General features: G+C 43.8%; 1 protein-coding gene across 1 annotated transcript; it reads right to left on the bottom strand.

The window, feature by feature from the left end:
* Positions 1–609: 609 nt before the first annotated feature.
* Positions 610–17925, bottom strand: LOC126416986 (odorant receptor Or2-like). Its single transcript, XM_050084870.1, has 5 exons — positions 17708–17925; positions 14523–14622; positions 13721–13825; positions 7417–7578; positions 610–666 (listed from the first exon to the last, which is right to left on the bottom strand). The coding sequence occupies exons 1-5, from the start codon at positions 17923–17925 to the stop codon at positions 610–612; spliced, it is 642 nt and encodes a 213-aa protein (XP_049940827.1).
* Between the last annotated feature and the right edge of the window lie 1020 nt (positions 17926–18945).

Raw genomic sequence — 18945 nt, 5'->3', positions numbered from 1 at the left:
TAAAATAATAGTGATGCTCAGTTACTACACTTGTCAACATTATGAGTGAAACTTTGGGATTTGAACATTGTTGAACATGAATAAGTCAAATTATGATGGATATCATTTCGTTAAGAACATACCCCTCCCCCCCCCCCCCCCCACGAAATATAAAATTTAATCATCCAGAGGACAACAAGGATCCATGGGAGGGTTGCCTGATTGATACCCTGCTTTATATCTGTTTTTTTTGTGGAGGCTATGACGATAGATTTCATGAAAAGATACTAAAATGGTGCTATCCAGGTTTTAGATGATTTTTGTTTTTTGAGAACACTTCTGGATATTGCCAGTTGGAGAAAAGTATGGGACATAGTATACCTGTACAGATACATCTCTGATCCTGCTTTTAATTAGCCATTCTTTCACAGCCACAGTACTGCATATGCTCTTTCCTTGTTAGTAAATTATTTTTTTAGAACACATAGGCATAGCTCAGACATTTTATCTTAAAATTCTCGAAATTTTACTATATCTTGCCATGTAGACATTAATGACTCATTCCTAGTGCAATCGTACTCTGGAATGCAGCGCAGTGGTAGACATGCAGCACCAAGAAGTCATCCACTTCTATTCTTCCTTGAAATTCCGAAGAATGGCAAAGAATGAGTAAGACACATTTAAAACCTGCAAAAAGAGAGAAATTAATCAGTTATTCATTTACTTACACATTTTTAATCATAATCAAATGCAACCACATTTCTTCTTGGGGTTCAGTATTTTTCAATCTGTTATACATATAACATATAAAGCAGTGTGTGTGTGTGTGTATGACACAGATCTCCTCCCAAATCTCTGGGTTGATTTCAGCCAAATTTTGCACAGAAACATGAGGCCTCACGAGTATCAAATTTGTGGGGCTTGTAACAGCCTAGCTTCATTTCGAGCAGATATAGGAAATAACGTGTTTTTCCAAGCCCCTGACATCGAGGCTGCTCCACATGACAGGAATGTGCTGTGGTAACAATACTTGCCTGTCAAGTCAATCTGCTTTGCATGACACCATGCATGTCAGGGGCAAGACTCTGTTTTCTGGTCCCCAACATGTAGGTTGCTCTGAATGAGTGTTGGAGTAGTATCGGCTTGCTTTATTGAACTGTATTGCAGGGGCTCCACATGCCAATTAAATGGCTGGTGACAGTTGAGATGGATAGAGGAGGTGATGGACAGAGTGAGGTGCAGAAAGAAATGGACAGAGAGAGGGCGGGAGGAGAACATGTGCGTGGTAGAAGATGTAGAGGGGTAATGGGCAGGTGGAAAAGGAAGATGGGGAGGTAGAGATGAAAAGAGAGAGGGAGGGGATTATATGGGCAGAGAAAAGGGGAGGAAGAAATCGTTAGAACCAGGGGGTGGGAGAAATCGGAAGAAGAGAGGGAAGAGGAGCTGAACTGAGTTGGGAGGAACACAGAGAGGTGGGAGGATGAGGTAGACAGACACAAGGAGGGAGAGGCGGATGCAGAGAGAGGGAGGAGGAGGTGTATTCAGTATAATCCATACGCAGGAGAAGCCAAAGTAAAAAGAAGGGAAAAAAAAGAAAAAGAATCGAAATAGGAGCTGGAAATGGATTATAGGGAGTTAGGTGGTCAGAGCCTTAGTAGTAGTTTGTACAGAAACGAATATTCGTTGTGGAAACAGATGACTGTCTTTCGTGAGCCTTCTAAATCACTACTAGAGTGTTTGGAGCTGAGGTAGTAAGTAAATATCTCGGTACGTATACTTTTGCTCTGGCTAGTTCTGTGACACTTGTGGTGTGCGCCGCCTCTTAGCACGCAACACTTTAACAGAGTGCGTTTTATTCTGGAGAAAGGAGTCGGTCTCAGATGAAATCTACCGCCACATCTGCATCTACATACTAACAAACATATGGTGCATGGCTGATGATACCTTGTACCACTACTAGCGATTTCCTTTCGTGTTCCACTTGCAAATGGAGCGAAGGCTACACGACCGTCTATATGCTTCCATCGAGTAGGAATTTCTCTTCTCTCGTCTTCGCGCACCTACCCGGTATCTACTTTGACGGCAATAGAATAGTTCTACAGTCAACTGCAAATCCCAGTTCTCTAAATTTCCTCATCAGCGTTTCGCGAAAGGAAAGTCGTCTGACCACCAATTATGTGTGTTTGGGCTTCCGTAATACTCGGGTGTAGATCGAACCTACCAGTAACAGATCTAGCAACTCGCCTCTGAACTGTGCTGATGTCTTCCTTTAATCCAACATGGTGGGTATCTCAAACATTCGAGCAGTGCTCAAGAATGGGTCGCGCAAGTGTTCTATACGCCGTCTCCTTTGTACATGATCTTCATAGAATTCTCTTAATAAATCGAAGTCGACCTTTCGCCTTTCTTATTACCAACCTTACGTACTCTTTCCATTACATATCGCTTTGCAGAATTGTGTCTTGATATTTAACCTACATGACTGTGTCAAGGAGCACACCACTAATACTGGATTGCAATATTACGTGTTTGTTTTTCCCACTCATCTGCATTAAGGTTAGGTGCTTTACATTTTGCTCAAGATGCCACTCCTCACACTCAACGATGTTACTTTCCCGTACACTACAGCGCACACTAGGCCAGAATCCTGAAGACTTGGCGATAAATACAAAATAAAATTTCGTTTAATAGCTTGGCTTGAGTAAGCCTGGGGCTATTGAACTCCGTTATTAGAAGCGTCCAGCTGTTTCTCTCGAATGCTGAATTTCAGGCCCAACGCGACGTCCACTTGTGAGCCACAGGCCGCGCTAGCCGATCTGGAAGAGTACTGCGTGGTTCGGATGAAATATTTTTGTTCAGTGACATTATACCAATTTTTTTGAAATGAACACTATTCCAGAAGGCATGCTACATAATCATGAACATTAATTTCATTATTTAATAATTAATTAACAACTGGTTTCTGTTAATTGTCTTCTTACAGGAATACAAATAAAGAAGTTGCAAAACGCGAGCGAAAAAGAAGCTAAGTTTTAGGTTCCACGACATTTCGCCTTCTACCTCACCCCCTCCTTAAGTACCCCTACTATTATCTTCACGTATCACTCTTAAAATCCAGCTCCTCGGGCTTTGAACAATTTTTTAAGCGACAGGTACAAATGCTATTACTTACAACGAGAAAATAGAACTGAAAAGTTTACTAAAACATGAGTCAAACAGATATGCGCACATAATCATACAGTTTTTTTCTCTATAAAATTGCCGATAAGCTATTAAAAAATACAAACGTAATTGCCTCAATTTTACCAACCGTCCGGCTTTTGGATATTGCGCAGGAATCAACAAACAAGTTAATAAGAGAATAGCACCTAAGCTTTGCCCGAAAGTCTTCTCACTTGAAAAATATGAAGAATATTTTCCGGAGACTACTGGCAGAAACTGCTCCCTACATTTCTTCTTTGCAGAAACCATCTCCGAGGAAAGTGCAAACATATTCGTCAGAAGCTGTTGCCCTCTTTGTACCTGCTGCAGAGGATTAGGAGGAGTCGTAGCTGAGGATGATAAAGAAGATACAAATGTCGGTGAGGAAGAAGATGAAGAAGGAAATGCAGATGAAACAGAAGAAGCACAAGAGGAATAAGATTAAGAAGACGTACAAAACTTTCAATTCTTGTTACTACTCGTAATATATGTTTTTTGTAACAAAGACAGTAATAAAGGCTGCTTTGTAATAACGTTTACCATTAAAGTTATAAATGTTCACAGAAAACATTCTTTGTCCACTTCATTAACTCTTTACAGATTTTTTCATTATATTGGATCCGTCATTTTGATTTTTTCTATATTGTTTTTAAAAACCGTTATCAGAAAGGCCGTACACCCTATTATACCCATATTGGAGCAGAGTTTGAAATTTTGACCAAGCTTTCAGGATTCTGGCCGACTGTACAATACCATCACCATACAGTCTCAGATTTCTACTCACCATGAGCGTCAGATCGTTGATGTATACAGAAAATAAAAGAGGTCCTGTCACACTACATTGCGGCACTCCACACGATACCCTTGTCTCTGATGATGTCTGGCACTCTAGACCAACGTACTGGGTTTTATTAAGAAGTCTTCGAGCCACTCACATATCTGACAACCTATTCCCCATGTTAGAATCTTCTTTAACAGTCTGCAGTAGGGCATTGTGTCAAACACTATCCGCGGATATAAGAATATGGAATCTGCCTATTGCTCTCCATCCATGGTTCACAGGAGCTGAGTTTCGTACGAGGGATGCTTTTTGAATCCGTGCTGGTTTGTGGACAGAAGCTTTTCTGTCTCAAGGCAGTTTATTGTATTCGAACTAAGAACATAGTCAAGAATTTCTGCAGCAAACCAGCGTTAAGGATATTGGTGTGTAATTTACCAGGTTCGTCCTTTTGCCCTTCTTATGTACGGGAGTCACGTGCTCTATTTTCCGGTCACTTGGGACTTTGCGCTGAGCGTGAGATTCGCGATAAATTAATACTAAGTAATGGCTAGTGGCGAAAGAAAAAATATCGAAGAGTACTATCTGTAAAACCTCATTCGAATTTCGTCCGGACCTGGTGACCTGTTTGTTTTCAACTTTTCAGTTGCTTCCCAACGCCAGGTATTTTACATGCCGTTTCATACCAAGTGATGAGGTAAAAGCGAAGCAGATTTTAAAACATGATCTGTCTGACCACCTCACAAAGAGTTTAAGTTAGTTATTTCACTTAATTTCGGACTGACTGGCTCGTACATTAACCATCGCCTATTCACCTACTTGAGTAAGCTTTACGCCTACGTGCCAGAGTATGGTATGCTGATGGTATTTGGAACCGGAACAGTAAACAAAATAAAAGTGTGACTGTAGAGTGAAGAAAATAATTTGTTCTGATTGTGTTGGTCACTGTTCCAACCGTCTGGAATATGTGGCATTCGCATAAATTGCTATAGTGTTTTAATGTTTCTAATTCACTTCTTTTTCGTTTGACATTATGTTTAAGAGATATTTTAGAGGTAATCTTTCGACTGTTTTATAATTTTTTAATCTCTTAAAAATTTTCATTGCCTTTGAAATCCCCATAGCCGATTAGCCAAAACCGTATCATCACAGAAAACGCAGCTCTGTGTCGTAAGAAGAGTTCAAGAGGACATATCTTTTCTTGAGAGATTATTCCTCCCAACTAATCAATCAACTTCACAAGCCTATTTAAGCATCGGTTCACGTTTTGGCTGGGAAAAGTTTCCCACTGAAAAACTTATCAAACAGCCAATGAGTAATTTTCTTTACTTCTGCAGATCAAACAGGTCGAACTTCAGAAAACGAGGCTGAAAAAAAGAGGCGAAAAGATTTCACCCAGCAGCGTAGCTCATTGTCTTACTAAAGAATGATACGAAATACAAGGTGTGACTGGAAAGTTCTAAGAATGGGCTTTAATTGTACAGTGGTGGTACTTACATGCTACTTTGATGCATCTCCTTCAAAATAGTCCCTTTCTGACTGAACACACCGGCTCCAATGGTGTTTCCACTTTTGGAAACATTTCTGGAAATTTTTTTCCTGTAGTGTGTTAAGGACGCTCTCCTTATTTGCCTGGATGTTTTCAATCGAATCAAATCGCTTTAGGAAACAGGTAGAAGGCCGCAGGGGCCAAATCAGGGGAATATGGCGGTTGTGCAAGGACAAGAATTTTGAATTTGGTGAAAAATTCAACGATGGAGAAGGCACGATGAGCCGGAGCATTGTCATGGTGTAGCACCCAACTCCTGTCTTTCCACAGTGCAGGCCTTTTCTTCCGCACCTTTTCGCACAAACGCTCAAGAACACATTTGCAGTATTCCTGGTTAAGTGTCTGTCCTCTAGGGGTAAATTCATGCTGCACAATACCGGTAGAATCGAAAAAATCACCAACATTGTCTTCACTTTCGACCGACTTTGCGTGCTTTTTTCGGTCGTGGTGAACCTGGAGTCTTCCACTGCGAAGACTGCACTTTGGTTTCAGGTTCTTATCCATTAGCCACGATTCGTCACTTGTAATTACCCTATTTAACAAATCTGGATCATTTTTAGTCCGATTAATCAGTTCTTGGCACACTTCAAGTCGGTATTGTTCCTGGTCACTTGACAACACTTTTGGAATGAATTTTGCGGACTCGACGCATGTTCTCATCTTCAGTTAAAATTGACTGTACTGCATTGAAACTTAAATTAAGTTCATCAGCCATCTCCCTAATTGTAAGTCTACGATCAGAGCGCACTACGTAGCGAACTTTCACAACATTTTAATTCGTTTTTTGAGATGTAAGGACGGCAGGACTGTGGTTCATCTTCAAATGATTCGCAGCCATTTTTAAATCTGTTGAACCAGACAGAAACATATGACTGGCTCATACAATTATCTCCGAAAGCTGTTTTTAATAGTTTGTAAGTCTCAGAAACTGATTTCCCGGTTTTAAAACAAAATTTCACACAAACTCGTTGCTCCGTTTATACGCAGACAGAATCCGGCAACAAGCCCTAACAGACCAACACTCAACCAGTTGCCACAACGAAGTGAGTAAAGGAAACGCAGTTTCCTGTCAGAGGGGGTTCAAGGGCAAGGCAATGGTTCACTCCCCACCCTCCGTGTACTGCCCGCCAAACCAGTAAGCAGTAGCGAATCCATTCTTAGAACTTTCCAATCACACCTCGTAACAGCGCCTGTGTTATTAAGAAGTGCGGTGCACTGTTCCTCCGGACGTGTATTTCTTTGGCAATACTAGGTCCTCGACTCCCAATAAATGTGTCCTTCCTGGCGGGAATATACGTAATGCGTGAGTGCAGGTTGTGACACATGGACGGCGATATAGAGAAGTTTGGATCTGACAATGATTCGGGCACAGACAACCGGAGATGTTAAGGTGACCGCTTGCGTAAAGCAGGAAATCCGGTTACGAACAGAGCGAGGTGGCGCAGTGGGTAGCACACTGCACTCGCATTCGGGAGGACGACAGCTCAAACCCATCTCCGGCCATGCTGATTTAGGATTCCTGTGATTTCCCTAAATGATTTGAGGCAAATGCCGGGATGGTTCCTTTGAAAGGGCACGGTCGATTTCCTCCCCCATCCTTCCCTAATCCGAGCTTGTGCTCCGTCTCTAATGACCTCCTTGTACACGGGACGTTAAACACTAATCTCTTCCTCCTCCTCTAAATCCGGGTTCGAGTGTTGGTGCGGCACGAACTTTCATTGTCGTCATTATGATACAATATACAGCTGATGGCAGTTCATATTTGCAATTGCTAATACATTTCCTGTATTACTGAAGAAGGCTGTGTCTCCAGAATCATACTTGACTTTATGTAATGAGAGAGAGAGAGAGAGAGAGAGGGAGGGAGAAAGAGCGAGAGAGAGAGAGAGTTAGAGAAAGTCTTTCTTACATTAACAAAGGATTCCCTGGACAGATCGAAGAAGCCGCCAGCCGTAACATGGAGTGGGCGCTGCGCACGCGTCATCATTAGCAGGAGTGACCGCTTCAGAGACACGGGGCACCCTTCGAGTGACGTCACTGTTGAGTAGACCGCCGCGCTGACTTTCTCGCTCTGCGAAAGCATAGCGAACATTTTCTATAATGTGAAAAAATTCATAGCGAAGCGTCATAATTTTAGTTTTATGCATGTTTGAAAATGAAAAGTGATTTATTTGCACTACTGTATTTAACTTTCAGTCTGAATTACTCGACGGAAGTGGATTATGTCTATAGGAACAGCGTAAGGAAATGATAACATCTGTGACACATAAAATTACTCAACACAAAAGCATCTAGCATCAAGCCTGTGACTTCTAATCGGCTAACGGAATCCTGGCATTAACAAAAACTGTGGCTGAAGTTGAAGAGCTCTCGTTCTTACACTTCTGTAACCTTCTTTCGTAGATTGCTTTCCGATATTATACCACGGCCACACTACTGAATTATAATTTAGAAAGATATGGCTATAAAAAAGATTTTTAGGGTACATTGAAATATGAGAAATACTGGTCTGAGAGAAACCTGCTTGGAAGAGGATCCTAGGTGAGCACATCTCTCTTGACGACGACGACGCAGATAGGCTAAACGTACAGATCTACAGCATAATGCTGTACTGAAACAAGTGTGTACACGTAATCAGCAAGCAGGCTTCTGTGTTACGCCTCTGCAAGAAACGATATTAGATTACGCATGTGTCGTAGTACATTCCACGTAAGATATCTCTTGACCTTCCTGGATCTTTGCAGCGACCAATGGAAATTTGCTTATGTACTGTGAGTTTACGAGGCAAGAGTTAAGGTATGAGATGCTTAAGAGTAAGAAGCTTAAGAGAGATGTGAGGTAGTAGCTAGCGAACTCTGATAATACGGATGATTAGGTATTTTTGTGCGTGGATCGACGTGGTGATTGACGTCTGTCATGCACACACAGTTAACAGCTGCAGTTGACTCTGGAAATAGCAGTTATTCTGCGAATCGACATACTGAGTGTGATAGTCGGTCCCTGTATAGCTCCAGCTACGTAGCCATGTAATCGGCTGCTCTCTTCTGATAGCGATGAGAATTTTTGAAGTGTCGCGTCGTGTTCACTCTATGCGTGAGTGCCAGTCGGAAAGCCAACTACATTACAATTATGAATAATGATGCACTACTCCACGCAATAAGCATGAATAAGGGAGCTCGCTTTATAACATGGTTTTTGTTCACAATTCGATCACACTTTCGTATCGCTCACATTTGTTAACATTTCATGGATAATGTCGTCGTTCTTATCTTGCCCAGCAGTCAGAGACAGTCACTGCTCGGAGGTAATCAGGATTCATTTGTGAAGAGGACTCGTAGAACTTTTTACAGATCTGAGTAGCACACAACACACACACACACACACACACACACACACACACACACACACACACACACATACACACACAACGCAAACTCTCGGCTCACAGGTCCGTTTCATAAAACCGATGTTTAAAAAGATTGAGATGGTTCAAATGGCTCTGAGGACTATGGGATTTAACATCTGAGGTCATCAGTCCCCTAGAACTACTTAAACCTAACTAACCTAAGGACATCACACACATCCATGCCCGAGGCAGAACTCGAACCTGCAACCGTAGCGATCGCGCGGTTCCAGACTGAAACGCCTAGAACCGCTCGGCCACACCGGCCGGCGCAAAAACCGATGTTTACAGTTCTTTGGGTGCTGGTGGCAAGCACAACATCGCCGCGCACTCTACGTTCTACAATAGCCAAATGAACGAAGCTTTCTGTGGCATCCATCTGACTTCGGTTTTTTTTATTGCCTTTCAACAGTATGATCTGCAGACACTGAAACAATGTTATCTACGAAGCATTCTGACCTCTGTCACTTCTACACGCTACAGAAGGCTGTTGGGGCCTGAAAGAACAGGCATTCTAAAACGACAGATGGCACTAAACAGCCTCAACGGCAATCTCACAGATCTTCACAATAAAAACATCACTCTTTTTTTCACAGTTGTCTATGCCAATTATTATGTGCCTAATGACTTCAGTTTTGTCTTCAGTCGTTTGCTCTCTTCACATTTTTCCACTTTTTTTCTCTCTGGTGCCACTCAACTTTCTATATATTTATTGTTTCCATCGTTTGTGGCATCTTCTTTCCTCGGCGGATATGGTGTATCCCAGTTTTGACGTTTAGCACGTTATTATATTTCTTGGTAGTCCTCATGCTGAGCAGCTTGTCCAAACCATTAAACAGCTGTCACTTCTTTTAATTAGAATGGTTACTTGACCTGTGAGCATTACCTTTGGTATATCTCCCCTTTCTTCCCTTTGTCTTGTTGTTCCCCAAAAGCATAGCCGACGATATTCAATTAGAGTAGTCCTTTCTAACCTTCATTATTAAACTGTGTAAGGGGTACTGCTGTCGATAGTGGTATTACGTAATCAAATTGTACGCCTTACTTATCGCTATTTCTTTAGAACATTCGAAGCTAAGCACGCCTTTGCTATCAGGAGGCGCTACCTCGCTGTTTCGTTTAACGCTCTACTGATCTAAGCGAGAGTAATCAAGGTTCAGATTCAGCTTGGGACGGTCGTATGCAGTCGATTCGCAATAAGAAACATGGAAAGTTTGCAAAAATTGATAACATATTGACTCTTGGAATTTTCAGCCGAATGGTAGGGCAATCGGAATTATTAATCGATTTCTTCGCGGAGGATGCGCTACTTAGCTAGTAGCATCCATTGGCGAGCTATGTTATTGCTCGAACAGTTATTAAGGGAGCTGCGAACTTTTAAAAGGTGGTAATACAATTGGGAAATCAATGCCGCAGTGTCAAACTTTAGTGTGAAAGCTAACTGATCTTCACTACTAATATGAGCATAGTTCGAGGTAGCCATTGTTAAAAAGTGTTTTACTTACAAACTCAATAAATGTTAGTAAATGAAATGTTATTTTTCAAATCAAACTTTTCATCTATATTGGAGAACTGATGTCCTTAATATTCGTAAAGAAACGAAGGTTGTCGTTTAGGCAACACTGTCATGTTTCGTACAAAACATGTTCTTTTTTTTAACAATTCCTTACCACGTGCGATAGCCACAAGGAGAAACGTTTAAATTAAGAATTACCTAAAATTGTGGGCGATGAAATGTGAACATTGATATGTGTTCCATCATCTCTTTCTGTTGAATGATGGAGAACCATCCTTTCAGTCTATGTGTGTCCTTGGGTTCACCTACAACATCCTACAGTTAATGCATCAAACCATCGCATCCGAATTGTATCAAATGGAGCGAAGAACACTGCACGGACACGAGCGTGCTGGTGTGACCCGCAGATGATCTGAATGGCATCCTATTAAACGTCCGTTGTACGTCTTCGAGAGATATGCTTCCCTTGGACCTTGTTCCGAATTCTCTGCCAGCGGTGGTTGTCCGTTATGGAGCGGGCTGGCTAACGTTGTAAGCATAGAACTGTATCGTTGACTATCGATAGTCGCCTCTCTGCCGAGAGCAGCGTCGTGGCGTAGCTTTCGTGGAGCGTGGGCGGAGTGTTGTGTTGATGCCGTGGCTGCAGCCCATATCTTACAAGTTATGGTTAAGTAATTGAACATGTTTGCCGCACAAGTTTTGCGCTTAATTTCGGTGTTCACGACGCAGTATCAATGGTTATCCAAAAGACGATGTTTCTAGGTTTAGTGTGTCGTGTCGGGAGAACAACAATAAACAGAGTCGCGACGGTTTCGGAAAAATAGTGTGGACTGGTATGATCCTAACTGCAAGTTCTAAGTGAAAGAAACATATATCGTTTTGACTGGCCGAATATCACGAGCGCAGGTACTTTCTCGTTCGTATATAGTACCCGAAATTTGGCAATTTCCAATAATAATTGTCTATCGAAGTCGTGGGGTCCATACGATACGTATCGAACGTGTGACTGTAAGTCGCTGATGCGACTCTGGTGGCGGGTGTTATGAGTATGTTTACGGTGGTCACTACAGCAACAATAAAAGAAGAGCGTTACAAAAATACTTGTAATTACAAAGGAGACGACTTACCTTACTCGTCATCGGTGTTGTCGTCATGTGAAAGTCCATGTGATGTGTACGGTACAGGGAAATTCCCTTTTTGCCATAATCTGGGTAGACTCTGGCAATATCACGCAAGAATATTGGAAGTGTGTCCATGCGTTAACTTTTCCCTGAAAACGCAAGTTGTGGAAATAGAGGTACTGAAACAAGTACAGTTCGTCTCTTTGTCCTGGACTCCCTTCTCTTTTAATGGAAGATTTAACAGATTTTCATAGCCGCTCGATGTTCTGCGTGTGCACACTGTGGTCATACGAAGACACGAACTCTACAGAGTGGTTGACGAACTCGTGGTAGAATCCTTCAGCTTTCAGTGTCTCGTAGGACTGAAATACGTCTGTAATGACTTTAGTATCAGGCAGTATGAAGTGCTTTATCAGACCCACTAAAGTGACCTTGTCTCTGGACAATACTCTTAAAATGAAACACTTCCGGGACTCTCTTTCTATTCCACCGAATACCCAAATATGATCGATTTCACTCTTTGAAGGTCGTCCTCTCTGGTTCTAGCTACATGAGATTCGTTCACTCCCACAACTTTACTCGGTCCATCAATTGGTACAATGTCATTAGTCAGTACCACATAACGCACTTGTCTGTAAAACCCGAAATTGTCACACACGGTATTAGCAGAGAAGTCAGTTTCCGATGCTGTTGCTTGCAATGTGTAGTCTCGAATCGAGCAAGATAGAAGAATTGCGCTGGTGTGGACGGATAATTTGGAAGAATCGAACCACGTATTCTTCCTGATACTGTCCTCAATGAAATTGTAACGGTATTTCAGGATTGAAGCTCCTCTTATGAAGCTTTACACACTTCGCACCACCACAGTCTACACAGTCCCTCCCTTCCTCGTCTGGTAGTACTCCATATTTGCGACAAAAAGTCGAACAATTTTTTGTGATGTATAAGCACGGAATCAGATTTTTCCATGTACGAGAATCCGCCGAAGAAACGTCAGGAACACCAGACATCCCACTCATTATTTGGTTTCCCAAGCAACTCACAACTAACTCGCGGAGGTATGTAATTTAGAGCAACTAAAGGAACGACGGAAAACAGATAAAAATTACGATCACAAATAATTGATCATAACACCCGCCACCAGAGTTACACTATCGATTTACAATCGCCCGATCGATATGTATCATTTGGACCCTGCGACTTTGATAGGCAATCATTCTTGGAAATTACCCGAAATTTTATGGAGTATCCGCGTCGCGATTCGGAAACGCGCACGCTCGTGTTATAAGCTGTTGAATGAATTCGTACTGTTGGAAGAACTGTGCCAATCGTCAACTAATAAAACATCCGTTGGACAGTGATTATTTTGTGTTCAGTGCAACGTGTCTTTGCATTGGGTGCCGTAATTTAGACAACAAACGTATACGTCGCAACGGACACGTACTTGGAGCACAAACACTGATCACGTCCATTGTGGAATAATGTTAATTGTGAACAGTGCAGCCCCACCCTGTGCTAGTGTTTAATAGAATACAGTGGATTCTACCAGATCAACTTGGTACTGTTGGTGTGAGTGGCTCCTCTTCCAGTTAGACAACAGTTATTACAGGACACATCGTAGCAGGCAGTGCAGAGAGCAGCAGATTAACTGCCGCGGGAATGACCAGGTACGTGGGTTTAGGCACACGATCGTTAAATATCCAGTTCCGTTCCTGTGTCAAGGGAGTGTTGTACAGTTACCAGTGCTAAAGGCTAGCTTATAGTAGTACCGCATATCTACCACCTTTCCTCCCGGGCGTTTTAAAACGCTTTTCCTTTCAAACACTTAAACCGTACTAGGCACCTGTTTCCAGTTCAAATGGTTCCAATGGCTCTGAGCACCATGGGACTTATCACCTGAGGTCATCAGTCCCCTAGAACTTAAAACTACTTAAACCTAACTAACCTAAGAACATCACACACAACCATGCCCGAGGCAGGATTCGAACCTGCGACCGTAGCGGTTTCGCGGTTCCAGACTGAAGCGCCTAGAACCGCACGGCCACACTGTCCTGCCCTGTTTCCAGTTCAGTCAGTCTCTAGTTACGTGATATATCCCAGTACGTGTAATATTCTCTTTGTTATTCTCTTTCCATGTTGCCAGTTTAACCATGGCTATCCAGTAGCAGCTCACCTCTGTGATGAGGTCGTCTCCGAACCAGCAGTAGACGAAGAGCTGAGCCAGCATGACGGACAGGTAGCAGCCGAACTTGCCGGCCTCTGCCAGGCTTTCAGCACTCTGAAAAGGAAAACAGGCCCACAGCGCAGTGTTAAAGTAGGTTTCTTAGTACACCTGGCTTATTTTCCTCGGCACTTCATGTTGTCTCAGTTGCCTTACGGGTTCATAATCAAGGAACGCGCGTTTTCAACTGGCAGCCAGTCGCTCTATCACGTTCTCCAGCGAGTCTGTTCGCCCCAGGTCCCTCATATGCGCTGTCGCTTTTCTGAAGTCCGCTCTGATTTTAGGCTCCGAATTCGAAATTTCGATTTACAATTGTGATGTGAGCAATGACTGTTTATTGGCAGAAAAAGTACAGGACATCACATAAAAGTAATATTCAAAGGAATTAGTCGGGAATTTGCAAAATGAAGGCACTCAGCTGACCTGGTTCTAAAAGACCCGTTTCTACAGCGAATTCTGTGGAAAAATCTGCTTGCTCTTTGAAGATTAGCAGCTAAAAGAAGTCTCTGTATCAATGGGGTGTCTTTTGCTAAGTCGAAACGATTGAAGGAAAATCTGTATAAGTGAAATGCACAGACTTATTGGAAACGTCATCGTTCTTGTTAAACAGATGGCGATGTTTATTTAAGAGTGATACATAATCATTTAGCGTGTAAAGGGGTTTGGGAAGTTATTTTATTCGCCAGATTAGTCGAAAGAATTCGAATGTGTCGCTGAGGACAACGGAAATAGTAGCGGCGTTTAAGAGACTCACCGTGGCAACCTGGAACAGCTGGAAGCAGATGGAGGCCCCGATGGACAGGCTTTGCCCTAACAGCATGCTTCCCAAGCACTCCTCCAGCGACTCAACGTTCCTGAAAACACACAAGAAGAGGTGGGTGCATTAAGAAATCAAAAAAAGATGGCAGGCCCATAACAACATTACAAAACATAAGGAGGAAGAAAACGCAATTGCAAGAAAATACACAGCTAGCTATTAAAATTGGTACACCACGAAGATGACGTGCTACAGACGCAAAATTTAACCGACAGGACGAAGATGCTGTGATATGCAAGTGATTAGCTTTTCAGAGCATTCACACAAGGTTGGCGCCGGTGGCGACACCTACAACGTGCTGACATGAGGAAAGTTTGTTACCAATTTCTCATACAAAAACAGCAGTTGACCGGCGTTGCCTGGTGAAACGTTGTTGGGATGCCTCGTGTAAGGAGGAGAAATGTGTACCATCACGTTTCCGACTTTGATAAACGTCGGATTGTAGCCTATCGCGATTGCGGTTTAACGTATCGCGACATTGTTGCTCGCGTGGGTCGAGATCCAATGACTGTTAGCAGAATACGGAACCGGTGGGTTCAGGAGGGTAATACGGAACGCCGTGCGGGATTCCAACGGCTTCGTATCACTAGCAGTCGAGATGACAGAAATCTTATCATCGTGGCTGTAATGGATCGTGCAGCCGCGTCCCAATCCCTGTGTCAAAGGATGAGGACGTTTGCAAGACAACAATCATCTGCACGAATAGTTCGACGACGTTTGCAGCAGCATCGACTACCAGGTCGGAGACCATGGCTACGGTTACCCTTGACGCTGCATCACAGACAGGATCGCCTGCGATGGTGTACTCAACGACGAACCTGGGTGGACGAATGGTATAACGTCATTTTTTCGGATTAATCCAGGTTATGTTTACTGCATCAGGATGGTCGCATCCGTGTTTGGCGACATCGCGGTGAACGCACATTGGAAGCGTATATTCGTCATCGCCATACTGGCGTATCACCCGGCGTGATGGTATGGCGTGCCATTGGTTACACGTCTCGGTCATGTCTTGTTCGCATTGACGGCACTTTGGACAGTGGACGTTACTTTTCAGATGTGTTACGCCCGTGGCTCTACCCTTCATTCGATCCCTACGAAACCATACATTTCAGCAGGATAATGCACGACCGCATGTGGACATATTTATACGTGTCTTTTCTAGCATTCACACAGCCAGATTTGCACCTGGTGGTCAAAATTGGATCTAATATTTTTCAGTGTAAACTGGTTGCACATTAATGCATTAGCGTAACTACCAATTACCTATTTGACTGTATTGTTTGAATTCGAATAATAGGAGGATACTATTGTGTGTATGGAAAGAAATACACTACTGGCCATTAAAATCGCTACACCAAGAAGTAATGCAGATGACAAACGGGTATTCATGGGACAAATATATTATACTAGAAATGACAGGTGATTACATTTTCACCCAATTTTGGCGCATAGATCCTGAGAAATCAGTACCCAGAACAATCACCTCTGTCCGCAATAACGGCCTTGATACGCCTGGGCATTGAGTGAAACAGGGCTTGGATGGCGTGTACAGGTACAGCTGCCCATGCAGATTCAACATGATACCACAGTTCATCAAGAGTAGTGACTGGCGGTTTGCGACGAGCCAGTTGCTCGGCCACCATTGACCAGACGTTTTCAATTGGTGAGATATCTGGAGTATGTGCTGGCCAGGGCAGCAGTCAAACATTTTATGTATCCAGAATGGCCCGTGCAGGAGCTGCAACATGCGGTCGTACATTATCCTGCTGAAATGTAGGGTTTCGGAGGGATCGAATGGAGGGTAGAGCCACGGGTCGTAACACATCTGCAATGTAACGTCCACTGTTCAAAGTGCCGTCAATGCGAACAAGAGGTGACCGAAACGTGTAACCAATGGCACACCATACCATCACGCCGGGTGATACGCCAGTATAGCGATGACGAATACACGCTTCCAATGTGCATTCACCGCAATGTCGCCAAACGCGGATGCGACCATCACGATGCTGTAAACAGAACCTGGATTCATCCGAAAAAATGTCGTTTTGCCATTCGTCCACCCAGGTTCGTCGTTGAGTACACCATCGCAGACGATCCTGTCTGTGATGCAGCGTCAAGGGTAACCGCAGCCATGGTCTCCGAGCTGATAGTCCATGCTGCTGCAAACGTCGTCGAACTGTTCGTGCAGATGATTGTTGTCTCGCAAACGTCCTCATCCGTTGACACAGGAATCGAGACGTGGCTGCACGATCCGTTCCAGCCATGTGGATAAGATGCCTGTCATCTCGACTGCTAGTGATACGAGGCCGTTGGGATCCAGCACGGCGTTCCGTATTACCCTCCTGAACACACCGATTCCATATTCTGCTAGCAGTCGTAGGATCTCGACCAATGCGAGCAGCAATGTCGCGATGCGATAAACCACAATCGCGTCAGGCTACAATCCGACCTTTACCAAAGTCGGAAACGTGATGGTACACATTTCTCCTCCTTACACGAGGCATCACATCAATGTTTCAACAGGCAACGCCGGTCAACTGCTGTTTTTGTATGAGAAATCGGTTGGAAACTTTCCTCATATCAGCACGTTGTAGATGTCGCTACCGGCGCCAACCTTGTGGGGTTGAGTTGTGTGGGGGAAGAGACCAAACAGCGAGGTCATCAGTCTCATCGCATTAGGGAAGGACGGGGAAGGAAGTCGGCCGTGCCCTTTCAAAGGAACCATCGCGGCATTTGCCTGGAGCGATTTAGGGAAATCACGGAAAACCTAAATCAGGATGGCTGGACGCGGGATTGAACACCAACCTTGTATGAATGCTCTGAAAAGCTAATCTTTTGCATATCACAGCATCTTCTTCCTGTCGGTTAAATTTCGCGTCTGTCGCACGTCATCTTCGTGGTGTAGCAATTTTAATGGCCAGTAGTGTATAACCAGCTGGTTGTTTGCAGAATTGAGACAGACACTGTGGCAGTTGTGCTCTCCTGTCTCTGCTCTTCTTTAACGTTTTCAGGATTTTGGTTGTGGTATTCCAGATCACAATTCCAGAGGCATACTCTAGATTTAACACTATTAGAAATCTATTATTTTACTACTGCACCATTCAAACTTCTGTTCTTACCTGATGATAGCTTGGTGGTGGCGAATGATGCTCCGCAGACGATGACATAAATGATTGCTTTTGACATGTGTTGGCGACTTCATGGTCTGACTGGAGTAAGCGACAGACAACAACTCGCGACCTCCCACGTCCGCCAGAGCACGGATGTTGCCGGACAGCACACTCAGCTGCTGGCGCAGCTGAGCCATGAGGCTGATGTTGTAGGAGTCGAATACCATGGTAATCACGACAACGTGCATTGTTATGCAGAAGCAGAGGAGCCACGTGGCGGCGAAGGCAAGTGGCTGGTCGACGCTGTAGGGCAGCGCCATGTAGAAGGGCAGCCCTCGCTGCAGACGCCGTAGCGCACCAGCGGGAACACGTCCCAGCCGATGCCGGCCACCGCGCCAAACGACAGGTAGGCGAGTACGAATCGCCGCAGCGAGCGACCGCGCATGCTCAGCAACGCAGCATCGCGTCGTGTCACGAACTCTCCAAAGTCGCTGCCCATCTGTCCACGTAGAACATGAGAAAAATTTAGAGTCAGTACAGTGCGGGGAATTCATCACTAAAACCATTCTGTTGCAACTGCGTTTACTATCCGAAAGCTGAAAAAAAGAGAGTTTAATGAATTGTAATGCCACACCCTCAAGAGCTGTCAATAAAAAGTCAAGTAACACACTCAAGGAACTGCAGCACACAAAGTTAAAAATTTAATTCAGAAATATCTGTAATTAATGCATGCACAAATTTGCATACCATTTTAATGTATGAGGCGAAGCCGGCTGAGAAATGATAAACAGATAATAATGATACATACACAACTGGCCATTAAAATTGCTACACCAAAAAGAAATGCAGATGATAAACGGGTATTCATGGGAGAAATATATTATACTAGAACTGACATGTGATTACAGTTTCACGCAAATTGGTTGCATAGATCCTGAGAAATCAGAACCCAGAGCAACCACCTCTGGCCGCAACAACGGCCTTGATACGCCTGGGCATTGAGTGAAACAGAGCTTGGATGGCGTGTACAGGTTCAGCTGGCCATGCAGCTTCAACGCGATACCACAGTTCATCAAGAGTAGTGACTGGCGTATTGTGACGAGCCAGTTGCTCGGCCACCATTGACCAGACGTTTTCAATTGGTGAGGGACCTGGAGAATGTGCTGGCCAGGGCAGCAGTCGAACATTTTCTGTATCCAGAAAGGCCCGTACAGGACCTGCAACATGCGGTCGTGCATTATCCTGCT

This window comes from Schistocerca serialis, chromosome 8 (assembly GCF_023864345.2).
Source record: "Schistocerca serialis cubense isolate TAMUIC-IGC-003099 chromosome 8, iqSchSeri2.2, whole genome shotgun sequence".
Classification (NCBI taxonomy): Eukaryota; Metazoa; Arthropoda; class Insecta; order Orthoptera; family Acrididae; genus Schistocerca; species Schistocerca serialis.
This window is presented reverse-complemented; position numbering and strand designations above follow the sequence as displayed.

Bases quoted from the DNA above. Each gene is read 5' to 3' on its own strand.
- LOC126416986 (XM_050084870.1), bottom strand. From the start codon at position 17,925: ATGGTATTCGACTCCTACAACATCAGCCTCATGGCTCAGCTGCGCCAG. The intron at 13,826-14,522 runs GTGAGTCTCTTA...TTTCCTTTTCAG, and splicing joins AGCTGTTCCAGGTTGCCACG to AGTGCTGAAAGCCTGGCAGA. The intron at 7,579-13,720 runs GTGAGCTGCTAC...ATGCTTTCGCAG, and splicing joins GAGACGACCTCATCACAGAG to AGCGAGAAAGTCAGCGCGGC.